General features: G+C 42.2%; 1 protein-coding gene across 1 annotated transcript in view; it reads right to left on the bottom strand.

The window, feature by feature from the left end:
- The window catches only part of dnah9l (dynein, axonemal, heavy polypeptide 9 like), a 428,305-nt gene that overhangs the window by 339,805 nt on the left and 75,459 nt on the right, over window positions 1–13,041 (bottom strand). Inside the window, exons 20-21 of the mRNA XM_072579200.1 lie at window positions 10,663–10,885; window positions 4,186–4,302 (exon numbers count right to left, since the gene is read on the bottom strand). Of these exons, the coding sequence (XP_072435301.1) occupies window positions 4,186–4,302; window positions 10,663–10,885 (340 nt within the window). The remainder of the gene's footprint in view (window positions 1–4,185; window positions 4,303–10,662; window positions 10,886–13,041) is intronic.

Below are 13,041 nucleotides of genomic sequence, written 5' to 3'. Positions count from 1 at the left end.
TCTAGAGATGATATGACACACCTTTGGAACAGGTAGGACTTGAACCTGGGTCTCTGGGATCAGAGAAGAGGGATACGAACACAGTACTATCAGAGCCATTTCTTAAAACATTAAAACACAATTGTCTAATTCCCATTCCCACTCTCAATCTCTTTGCAAGTAATTTCAGATATTTTTATTCAATTTGGCGACCTGTGGAACTTGGGCCTTCTATCTCAGAGGTAGTGAAACCAGTATTGCACCACAAGAGCTCCTTCATAAGCACTTTGAAGTTCTCAAGGAAAACAGCAGCATTAACATTAATCTAATAGAGGAACTTGCTACAATTCATTTATAATGGTGATAAACTGTACTATGAGGCATAACGTCTCAGTAATGAGGCAGACTAACAGCAGAGAAAGAAAGAAAGAATAGAGGCTAAGAACTAGGACCAAGAGTAGGTCATTCATTCTCTCAAGTCATTCTACAAGTCATTCTACAAGTCATAGCTGATGTCCTCTTTCATGTTCGTTCCTCACAGCCCTCAACTCCATGATGTTCCAAAATTATACCTCCCTCCTCTTTAAATATCAAGCCTCCATAACTATCTGGAAACGAAGTTCCTCACATTCACTACTCTCTGAGAAAAGGAGTTTCATTGCATCTCAGCTTTAAATGAATGCTCCCTTATTCTGTAACTATATTCTTAGTTTGAGACTTCCCCACTAATGGAAACATCTTCTCAACATCTACTTGTCAAGTCCCCTCAAAATATTTTATGTTTCAATAAGATCACTTCTCTTCCCAACTTTAATGAATAAACACCTAACCTGTTTAGCTGTTCTTGTTAAGTAAACCCCTTCATCCCAGGAATCATTTTTGAACTGCCTCCAATTCCAATATATCCTTTCCTAAATTTGCGGACCAAAATTATAGACAGTTTATTTATGCTCCATGAGGTGGAGGCAGACTTTAGCCCCTTGGGGAGTGAGACGATCCCCCTTGAAAATTGACAGCTAATCTGCCAGCTCTAGCAGCTCCAGCAGTGGCAGCACTGAGAAGTGGATGCTTCTAGGACTGCAAGTAGTCCCTTGAAAGATGTGTATATGGATGGTGGCAAGAGGCAACTCTAGGGATTTGTACAGGAAGGATTCATGGAGTCACGGAGGGATGCAAAATAGGGTGTGGGCCAAATTTTGAAGTCCAGATCCAATGGTAGAAAGATGGGTTGAGGATGATCATAGGCAGCGATGCATCTGATGAAAAGACACCTCCTAAAGTGTTAACCCTTACCCCCGCTCCCGCCCTCCCCACCACCATGCCCTTTCAATGAAACTATTCATAAAATTGACCTGCCCGTTCAGTCCATCTTCTGCTGCCCAGCACAGAACCAGAGACAGATTGAGAGCCTTAAATAGGTAATAATTGGCCACTTAATAACATCAATCTGCGTCGTGGTCGTGTGCGTGTGAGAGAGTGTGTGAGAGAGAGAGAGCGTGCGCATTGAGACATTCATCAAACCATGTGACATATATTACATGTCCAATAAGCAACTTAAACACACCCAGTAGGAGACTGTTTTCTGCCTTGGGCCTGCTACAGTGTTCCAGCAAGGGTCAGTTCAAGCTGGAAGAACATTTCATTTTCCACTTGAGGACCATGCAGCTTTCAGCACTCAATATCAAATTCTATAATTTTAGGTCCCGAACACCACCTTCCATTCCTTTGCCCAACCCCACACCGAGGCCTTGTCATCACCTACTTATGGTCCCCATTATCAGTTCTTCTCTTTCCCTGGCTTACATTATTCATTAGGAGAAAGTGAGAATCGCAGACACTGGAGATCAGAGCTTAAAAATGTGTTGTTGGAAAAGCGCAGCAGGTCAGGCAGCACCAAAGGAGCAGGAGAATCGACATTTTGGGCATAAGCCCTTCTTCAGGAGTGAGGAGGGTGTGCCAAGCAGGCTAAGATACCTAGGTGTACCTAAATTATGGGGGCAGGGTGGGAGGAGGTGTAATCTAGGTACCCAGATTATACCTCCTCTCACTCTGCCCCCTGTAAAAACGCCATCCCATATTCCCAATTCCTTCGCCTTCGCCTCCGCCGCATCTGCTCCCAGGAGGACCAATTCCAATACCGAACAACCCAGATGGCCTCCTTCTTCAAAGACCACAATTTCCCCTCAGACTTGGCTGACGATGCTCTCCACCGCATCTCCTCCACTTCCCGCTCCTCCGCCCTTGAACCCTGCCCCTCCAATTGCCACCAGGACAGAACCCCACTGGTCCTCACCTACACCCCACCAACCTCCGGATACATCGTCTCATCCTCCATCATTTCTGCCACCACCAAGGATATATTTCCCTCCCCACCCCTATCAGCATTCTGGAAAGACCACTCCCCCGCGACTCCCTCGTCAGATCCACACCCCCCACCAACCCAACCTCCACTCCCAGCACCTTCCCCTGCAACCGCAAGAAATGCAAAACTTGCGCCCACACCTCTCCCCTCACTTCCCTCCAAGGCCCCAAGGGATCCTTCCATATCCGTCAGAAATTCACCTGCACCTCCACACACATAATTTACTGCATCCGCTGCACCCAATGTGGTCTCCTCTACATTGGGGAGGCAGGCCGCCTACTTGCAGAACATTTCAGTGAACACCTCTGGGACACCCGCACCAACCAACCCAACCGCCCTGTGGCTGAACACTTTAGCTCCCCCTCCCACTCCACCAAGGACATGCAGGTCCTTGGCCTCCTCCACTGCCAGACCATAGCAACACGACGTCTGGAGGAAGAGCGCCTCATCTTCCGCCCAGGAACCCTCCAACCACAAGGGATGAATGCAGATTTCTCCAACTTTCTCATTTCCCCTCCCCCCACCTTTTCTCAGTCCCAACCCTCAGACTCAGCACCGCCTTCTTGACCTGCAATCTTCTTCCCGACCTCTCCGCCCCACCCCTCTCCAGCCTATCACCCTCACCTTAACCTCCTTCCACCTATCATATTCCCAACGCCCCTCCCCCAAGTCCCTCCTCCCTACCTCTTATCTTAGCCTGCTTGGCACACCCTCCTCATTCCTGAAGGGCTTATGCTCGAAACGTCCATTCGCCTGCTCCTTTGATGCTGCCTGACCTGCTGCACTTTTCCAGCAACACATTTTTAAGCTTACATTATTCATTGCTTTGTTAGCTTAACTGCTTTCTTCTCCCTCAGGGCTGTCTCCATCTATCCTTTCATTCCTTTACCACTCCCTTCACTTCAGCATATATGATTAGATTAGATTAGATTCCCTATAGTGCGGAAACAGGCCCTTTGGCCCAACCAGTCCAAACCGAACCTCCGAAGAGTAACCCACCCAGACCCATTTCCCTCTGACTAATGCACCTAACACTATGGGCAATTTAGCATAACCAATTCACCTGACCTGCAAATCTTTGGACTGTGGGAGGAAACCGGAGCACCCGGAGGAAACCCACGCAGACACGGGGAGAATGTGCAAACTCCAAACAGACAGTCACCCAAGGCTGGAATCGACGCTGGGACCCTGGTGGTGTGAGGCAGCAGTGCTAACCACTGAGTCACTGTGCCGCCCCTGTAGCTTTCTGTAGCTACTACTAGTTCTGATGAAGAATCACTGGACCTGAAAGATCAACTCTGTTTTCTCTCTGATAGATGCTGCCAGACCTGCTGAGTTTTTCCAGCAATTTCTATTTTTGTTTCAGATTTCCAGCATCCGCTGTTCTTTATTTTACAACAAATTTGAAAACTGAGATTGTCAAAACTGTTAAATCCATAAACTGACATTTCATGATTTCATAACAAGACTATTTGTGTTTGTAATAGCAAACATTTTAACTTGAGTGTTGCTATTAAAAGGAGTCATGTTTCACAGCAAAGCAAGCTATAAAAAAAAACTATATGGTCTGCAACCAATTACCAAGAAAGATTCATAAACTACCAGATTAAGCATAATTCACATTGAAAGGGGAGGAAGCATTACTCCCATTTTGTAAACTGGGATTTACATTATCAGATTTATTTAGAATTCATTACCATCAAACACATAATTGTTATCTCTGGACATCCCTTCTCACACAGTTTACAATTTCTTGGTTCAGTGGAGCTTACCTCTAGGTTGTTAGCAGAACAAAAATGCAAAAACCACTTGGTTCATAACACTAAGCAAAAAATTGATCTCACCTCAAACTGTACACATTTTCTTCTGATAACAGATACTTCATTGGACTGCAAAGGTGCCACTTCATGCTTTACAGTTAAAGCAATCTTTGTAAGGTTCTTCCACTTTTCTGGCAGCTCCTAAAATATTTTAAATGAAGAAAATATTCATAATGTAGTAGTCAAGCATTCAAAATTACATTTACATAAATATTTTGTTTACACACTGCAGTTAGATGGATTAGACATGAAGCAAGCTTCTCCTTTTTGATATGAATTTACATCGATAATGTTCAAATAATCCCAAAGTTACACAAAACTGTATGAGTACTTTATAAAAAGACTTTTCAAGCATAATCACAGGTGCAATTGGAAAAGAGAAATGAAATCTACTTGATTTCATTTTATAAGTTTGCTAATGTTTTTGATGCCTGTATATTTTAATCTCTAACCTAACCAGAATATTAGATTTTATTTATTTTTGTACGGGATGCGGGTACAGCTGACAATGTCAGCATTTGTCGATCATCTCTAGATTCCTTTAAGCCAAATGGCTGCCTCAGCCATTTCAAAAGTAAGTTGAGTCACAGAAGATAGAGGTCATCGGGAAGGTCAGAATTTATTGTGCATCCCTAATTAACCAGAATTAAGAGTCTAAAGTCACATGTGGGCCAAACCAGGTAAGATCGGCCTATTGCTTTTCCTAAAGGACATTAGTGAACCAGGTAGATTCACCAACTATTTGTGATTTAGGTTAAAGATAATCCGAAGAAATTGCACAAGTACATTAAGAGAAAAACAGCAACAACAGGGAGAGGGCAGTGCAGTAGATGTAGTTTACTTGGACTTGTGTAAAACTTTTGTTATGGTTCTGCATGGTAGACTAATTCATAAAGTTCGAACACAGGACATTCAGACAGAGTTTGTCAATTGGATACAAAAATTGGCTTTATGGTAGGAGACAGAGGTGGTGGTGGATGGTTATTTTTCAAACTGCAGGCCTGTGACCAGCTGTGTTCCACAAGGATTGGTACTGGGTCTGCTGTTTTTTTGTCATTTCTCTGAATGATTTGGAGGACAACGTAGGAGGCATGGTCAGTAAGTTTTCAATGACACCAAAACTGGTGATACACAGGTCTTTCTGGTATAATGTGTGTCTTGTCAATGCGAATTGGCTATAACACGACTGATGAACTGTGGACACTGTTTGGATAACGCAAGCTTTCTACTGAATGGGTAGAGCAATTTTCTGTCGCGCGATTTCCTGCAGTGGTTTGCCACAGAGTAATTTTGTATAGAGCGAGGTTGCAGAGGAATGTAACTGTCACATTATACAAGAACGCCCTGCAGTGGACAATGAAGAAGATTATCTAAGATTACAAAGAGATCTTGATCAAATGGGCCAATGGACAGAAGAGTGGCAAATGGAGTTTAATTTGGATAAATGAAAATTGCATATTGCATTTTTCTAAAACAAACAAAGGCAGGACTTATACAATTAATGGTAGGGTCCTAGGTAGTGTTGCAGAAAAGAGAGACTGAGGGGTTCAGGTACATAATTCTTTGAAATTTACATGACAGGTAGTCAGGGTGGTTAACGCAGTGTTTAGCACACTTACGCTCAGTGGTATGAGCAGTGAAGGCAAGAGTTGAGATATCATGTTGCGCTTGTACAGGATGTTGGTGAGGTCTCTTTTGGAGTACTGTGTGCAGCTCTGGTTGTCCTGCTATAGGAAGGACATTATTAAATTGGAGAGAGTTCAGAAAAGATTTACTAGGATATTAGTAATATTAGAAATGATAGTAAAAGTTTCTTTCAACACATAAGAAACAAACGACAGGCAAGAGTAGACATTGGGCCACTTCAAACTGATGCTGGAAGCCTAGTGATGGGAGATAAGGAAATAGCAGGAGAACGTAAGAAGTACTTTGCATCAGTCTTCACAGTGGAAGACATGAGTAATATCCCAACAATTAAAGGGAGTCATGGGGCTGAGTTGAGTATGGTTGCTATTACAAAAGAGAAAGTGCTAGAAAAGCTAAAAGGTCTTAAAATTGATAAATCTCCTGACCCCGATGGTCTACGTCCTAGAGTTCTGAGGGAGGTAGCTGAGGAAATAGCGGAGGTATTGATTGAGATCTTTCAAAAGTCACTGGAGTCTGGGAAAGTCCCGGATGATTGGAAGATCACTGTTGTAACCCCCTTGTTCAAGAAAGGATCAAGGCAAAAGATGGAAAATTATAGGCCAATTAGCCTAATCTCGGTTGTTGGTAAAATTCTAGAATCCGTCATTAAGGATGAGGTTTCTAAATTCTTGGAAGAGCAGGGTCGGATTAGAACAAGTCAACATGGACTTAGTAAGGGGAGGTCGTGCCTGACAAACCTGTTGGAGTTCTTTGAAGAGGTGACAAGTAGGTTAGACCAGGGAAACCCAGTGGATGTTATCTACCTAGACTTCTAAAAGGCCTTTGATAAGGTGCCACACGGGAGGCTCCTGAGCAAGGTGAGGGCCCATGGTGTTTGAGGTGAGCTACTGGTATGGATTGAGGATTGGCTGTCTGACAGAAGGCAGAGAGTTGGGATAAAAGGTTCTTTTTCGGAAAGGCAGCCGGTGACAAGCGGTGTCCCGCAGGGTTCAGTGTTGGGGCCGCAGCTGTTCGCATTATATATTAATGATCTGGATGAAGGGACTGGGGGCATTCTAGCGAGTTTTGCCGACGATACAAAGTTAGATGGACAGGCAGGTAGTACTGAGGAAGTGGGGAGGCTGCAGAAGGATCTAGACAGTTTGGAAGAGTGGTCCAGGAAATGGCTGATGGAATTCAATGTGAGCAAATGCGAGGTCTTGCAATTTGGAAAAAAGAATACAAGCATGGACTACTTTCTAAACGGTGAGAAAATTCGTAAAGCCAAAGTACGGAGGAATCTGGGAGTGCTAGTCGAGGATTCTCTAAAGGTCAACATGCAGGTTGAGTCCGTGATTAAGAAAGCGAATGCAATGTTGTCAATTATCTCAAGAGGGTTGGAATATAAAAGCACCGTTGTGCTACTGAGACTTTATAAAGCTCTGGTTAGGCCCCATTTGGAGTACTGTGTCCAGTTTTGGTCCCCACACCTCAGGAAGGACATACTGGCACTGGAGCGTGTCCAGCGGAGATTCACACGGATGATCCCTGGAATGGTAGGTCTAACATATGAGGAACGGTGAGGATCCTGGGATTGTATTCATTGGAGTTTAGAAGATTAAGGGGAGATCTAATAGAAACTTACAAGATAATACATGGCTTGGAGAGGGTGGACGCTAGGAAATTGTTTCCATTAGGCGAGGAGACTAGGACCCGTGGACACAGCCTTAGAGTTAGAGGGGGTAAATTCAGAACACAAATGCGGAGACATTTCTTCAGCCTGAGAGTGGTGGGCCTGTGGAATTCATTGCCACAGAGTGGAGTGGTGGCTGGGATGCTAACTGTCTTCAAGGCAGAAATTGATAAATTCTTGATGTCACAAGGAATTAAGGGCTACGGGGAGAATGCGGGTAAGTGGAGTTGAAACGCCCATCAGCCATGATTGAACGGCGGAGTGGACTCGATGGGCCGAATGGCCTTACTTCCGCTCCTATGTCTTATGGTCTTATGATCAGGAATGCAGGGTTTGAGATATAAAAATAGACTGGTGGGCTGGGACTTATTTCACTGAAGCGTAAGAGGTTGAAGGTGATCTTACAGAGGTTTATAGAGTCATGAGGGGCACAGCTAAGATGAATAGTAAAGTTCTTTTCCCTAAGGTGGGGGTATTCTAAACTAGGGGGCATATTTTTAAGGAGAGAGAAAAAAATATTTAGAAAGGACATGAGGAGCAACCTACTTACATGCAGTGTGGCTAGTGTGTGGAATGAACCACCAGAGGAAGTGGTGGATGCAGGTATAGTTACAACATTGAAAAGATTTGGATAAGTACATGAATAGGAAAGGTTTGGAGGGATATGGGCCAAATGCAGGCAGGTAGGACTAGTTTAGTTTGGGAACATAGTCAGTGTGGACTGGTTGGATCAAAGGGTCTTCTCATGCTGTATGACTCTGACTTGGATGCAGGGATATAAAGTACTCTAGCCAAATTTCTAGATGACAATAAAATAGGTGGGAAAGTAAGTTACAAGGAAGAAACTGACAAAACCTAAAAAATGGGATATGGATAGGTTAAGTAAATGGTCCAGAATTTGGCAGATGAAGTTTAACATGGATATGTTGTCATGGGTGACTTTAACTTCTCTAATATTGATTAGAACCTCCTTAATTCAAATAGTCTGGATAGAGCAGTTTTTGTCAGATGTGTCCAGGAAGGATTCCTGACTCAATTTGTATACAGGCTGCCTAGAGGGGAGGCCATATTGGATTTGATGCATGACAATGAACCAGGCTAGAGGGACTAAGTGCCCTCATGCATGAATTGCAGAGAAATAATGTACTAATACAGCAGATGATAAGGAACGCAAATGGAATACTTATTGCTAAAACAATAGAGTATAAAGGTGCAGAAGTGTAACTGCAACTGCACAAGACATTAATGAGACCACACCCCGAGTACTGCAATAGTTTTGGTCCCCTTGAGGAGGAATGTAGTTGCACTGGAGACAGTTCAGAGAAGGTTCACTAGATTAATTCCAGAAATGAAGAATTGCCCTATGAAGAGAAATTAAGCAGTTCAGGTCTATGCTCTCTGGAGCTTAGAAGAATGAAAGTAGATCTATTTGAGGTATAAGATACTAAATGGGATTGACAAGTTGATGGAGAGATGATGTTTCCTCATGTGGAGCAGTCTAGAACAAGAAGTCAATGTTTCAGGATAAGAGGTAGTAGATTTAAATTGGACTCTTCTCTCAAAGGGTCATGAATCTGTGGAATTCACTACTCCAGAATGTGGTGAATGCCGGGGCACTGAGTAAATTTGAGGAGGAGACAGACAGATTTTTATCTAGAAATTGACTGAAGGTTTCTGGAGGATAGGCAGAAAAATGGAGTTGAAGCCAAGATGAGATCAGCCAAGATCATATTGAATGACAGAGCAGATGCAACAGGGCTGAATTATATACTCCTGCTCATTCTTACGTCCTTTAAATGTAGCATCTTGTTCTTGTCATCCCACCAAAAAGTAACTTTCATTTTCTTTCTGCAATTTCTCATGTTTAAAGTTCTACCCCTCAACTTTAATTCTCAATCTCTGTCCTTAATCACTATTGACGAACGAATATCCAATAGAAAGTGGGTTTATATATTGACTAACACACATTTCTTTCACATTTGAGAACTGGGTTTGAAACCAAAGCTTGATCCTTATTTACAGCCAATGGAGAACAGTCACTATAAATGAAAGAAGCTTGGCCAGAATAAGCCAAGTCCCTAGAAGATATTAAATCACTACACAATATTGTCCATGAGCCTGTATCAATTGCTAGCAAATAAGAATTTGGGGAAAGGCCAAAGGATGATGTATGTGCAGAATCTAAATCTTGATGTCATAAACTAACATGTTCTTGAAGACTGAGTCACAATGAATTGTTTGTGCAATGCTGAGTAAACACAAAATTTAATACAAATAATAACTGTTCCAATTCCCCTGCACTGATATCCGATTCTCAAAACAAACATAATTTAATGGCCAAGTGGTCTCTAGAAATCCATGCTATTATTTGAAGAAACTCAAATAAAAATCCATCCAGTACCTTCACTCACTTCACTGATATACATTGCTGCTTCCATTGTAAAATGGAAAATTTCTGATCACTGTGTTGACCAAATAGCTGTTAGAAATCATCTTCATCTCAGAGAATTCATAACTTGGCATTTTCACTCAAAATATAAGAACACGTGACAGAAAAATGAGTTTATAAGACTTTCAGATAACATATTGACTTTAACAGGTGTTAAGAAGGGGCAACTAAAAGCAGGATTTTACACATTCTGTTTTCTGAGAGTACCACATCTATTTGCATTCACTCATGCAGAACCAAAGATTTATGCTCTGATGAAGAGTCATCTAGACTCCAAACGTTAGCTTGCTTTTTTCTTCACAGATGCTGCCTGACCCGCTGTGATTTCCAACATTTTTTGTTTTCAGTCAAAGAGATTTATAATGTCCCTTTGCAATTTTTTCAACTCTATATGAAAAAAGGAGAAAATAACAGAATGGAAGAACAATTACAAAAGCACAACAGCAGCAAGGTTTAAACTTTTCTGTGTGCTGAATGCAATATTATCAGATCATGAGTTAGATGTATACAAAATAGATCAGACTAAGAGAAAACATTTAACAAAAAACATGGATTCTGCTAATTATAAAATAGACTAGATATTGACTAGTTAGAAAATAGTAATATACAAGGTTGCAAGTTTCATGGGCTAACATTTCAACAGACCAAACTTAAAAAAAAGATAAATACAAGTATAATCCCAAAAGAAATTCAACAGACACCAAAGATTATTGCTTCGACAGAAGGTATTTACCGCAAGCCCAGTATAAATGTGTTCAGAAAGCTGCTGTCCACAGGTTTTTAGTAATTCTGCTGTTTCTTTCAGAGATTCAAAAGTATCATTTGCAGCTGATTTCCTATCTCGGATTGCCATTAGATGTGCCATGATTTGAACCAGGCCAGCGTAATCACCATCCTGGACCTTTTTCGCAATTCCCTCCTCAGTTATAGTAATAAATGACAGCAATTGATTGACACTGAAAAGACAAAGTAGCAGAAAATCTACAAGAACTGAACTTCATTAGTATTAACATTAAAGTTATTAGCTGGCTCAAGAGAAAATACCACCGGTCCAAGTGCAAAATTGCAACAGACCAAAACGCTTCCTGTCTTCTCCAACAGAGGGTGGTGCGTATATGGAATGAGCTACCAGAGGAAGTTGCAGAGGTGGGTATAATTACCACATCTAAAGGACGTTTGTACAGATACATGGATAGAAAACGCTTTGGAGGGACATGGACCAAACATAGGCAAATGGGACTCATTTAATTTGGGATACCTGGTCAGCATGGACAGAATGAGCCAAAGACTTGTTTCTGTTCTGAATGACTGTATGAGTCAGTGACCTGAGCTGAGAACGGAATTATTTGCAAAGATATAATAAAGGAGTCTGTGGCACAGAGCAAATATAATAGTTACAGACTCATCATACTTAGCTGATAGAAGTTGTGTTTCCCCCAAGACTGAATGCCATGAAACATAGTGGCAACAAATTGATCTGCTGTAAGGAAAAGATAGAACTGATGACATCAATATAAACATGGAAGAAAATATTTGAGGAGGTCACGATTATCTCCACGGCGATAAGTGGAGGTAACCATGCCAGGTGTGCAGTGAAGTTCTCACAAGAGGCATTGTGATGACAATGGTAAGAGAGGAGCCAAGCAAGGGCAATCCAATGGGCTAGACAACAGGGTAGGAAGATAGTGAGGTTAACCATGTTCAAAGCTATTAAGAGGTGGTACAACACAAAATGATAAATCACAGTGGATGCTACTTGAGATTTAACCTTCGGTGTGACAGAGATTTAAACAGAGTTGCAGAAAAGGTAGACATTGACTTACATAGGATACACAGAAAAAGTCCATTCAACCTTACCAGTCCATGCTAGTGTTTATGCACTTAGAATCATAGAGTCATAGAGGTGTACAGCACAGAAACAGACTCTTCAGTCCAACTTGTCCATACTGACCAGATATCCCAACACAATCTAGTCCCACCTGCTAGCACCTGGGTCATATCCCTCCAGACCCTTCCTATTCATATACTCATCCAGATGCCTTTTAAATATTGCAATTGTACTGGCCTCCACCACTTCCTCCAGCAGCTCATTCCATACACGTACCACCCTCTGCATGAAAAAGTTGCCCCTTAGGTCTCTTTTATATCTTTCCCATTTCACCCTAAACCTATGCCCTCTAGTTCTGGACTCCCCCACCCCAGGGAAGAGACTTTGTCTATTTATCCTATTCATGCCACTCATGATTTTATAAACTCTATAAGGCCATCCCTCAGCCTCCGACACTCCAAGGAAAACAGCCAACCTATTCAACCTCTCCCTATAGCTCAAATCCTTCAATCTTGACAATATTCTTGTAAGCCTTTTCTGAACCCTTCCAAGTTTCACAACATCTTTCCGATAGGAAGGAGACCAGAACTGCATGCAATATTCCAACAGTGGCCTAACCAATGTCCTGTATAGCCGCAACATGACCTACCAACTCCAGTACGCAATACTGATCAATAAAAGAAAGCATACCAAACGCCTTCTTCACAATCTTATCTACCTGCAATCCACTTTCAAGGAGCTATGAACCTGCACTCCAAGGTCTCTTTGTTCAGCAAGCCTCCCTAGGAGCTTACCATTAAGTGTACAAGTCCTGCTAAGATTTGTTTTCCCAAAATGCAGCACCTCACATTTATCTAAATTAAACTCAATCTGCCACTTCTCAGCCCATTGGCCCATCTGCTCAAGATCCCATTGTAATCTGAGGTAATCTTCTTTGCTATCCACTACACCTCCAATGTTAGTGTCATCAGCAAACTTACTAACTATACCACTTTTGCTCACATCCAAGTCGTTTATATAAATGACAAAAAGTCGTGGACCCAGCATCGATCCTTGGTCACAGGCCTCCATTCTGAAAAACAACCCTCCACCACCACCCTCTGTCTTCTACCTTTGAGCTAGTTTTGTATCCAAATGGCTAGTTCTCCCTGTATTCCATGAGATCTAACATTGTGAACCAGTCTCCCATGGTGAACCTTGTCAAACGCCTTACAGAAGTCCATATGGATCACGTCTACCGCTCAGCCCTCATCAATCCTCTTTGTTACTTCTTCAAAAAAATTT

Source organism: Chiloscyllium punctatum, chromosome 10 (assembly GCF_047496795.1).
Source record: "Chiloscyllium punctatum isolate Juve2018m chromosome 10, sChiPun1.3, whole genome shotgun sequence".
NCBI classification, from domain to species: domain Eukaryota; kingdom Metazoa; phylum Chordata; class Chondrichthyes; order Orectolobiformes; family Hemiscylliidae; genus Chiloscyllium; species Chiloscyllium punctatum.
Note: the sequence above shows the minus strand (reverse complement) of the source record. Positions and strands in the feature narration are given on the sequence as shown.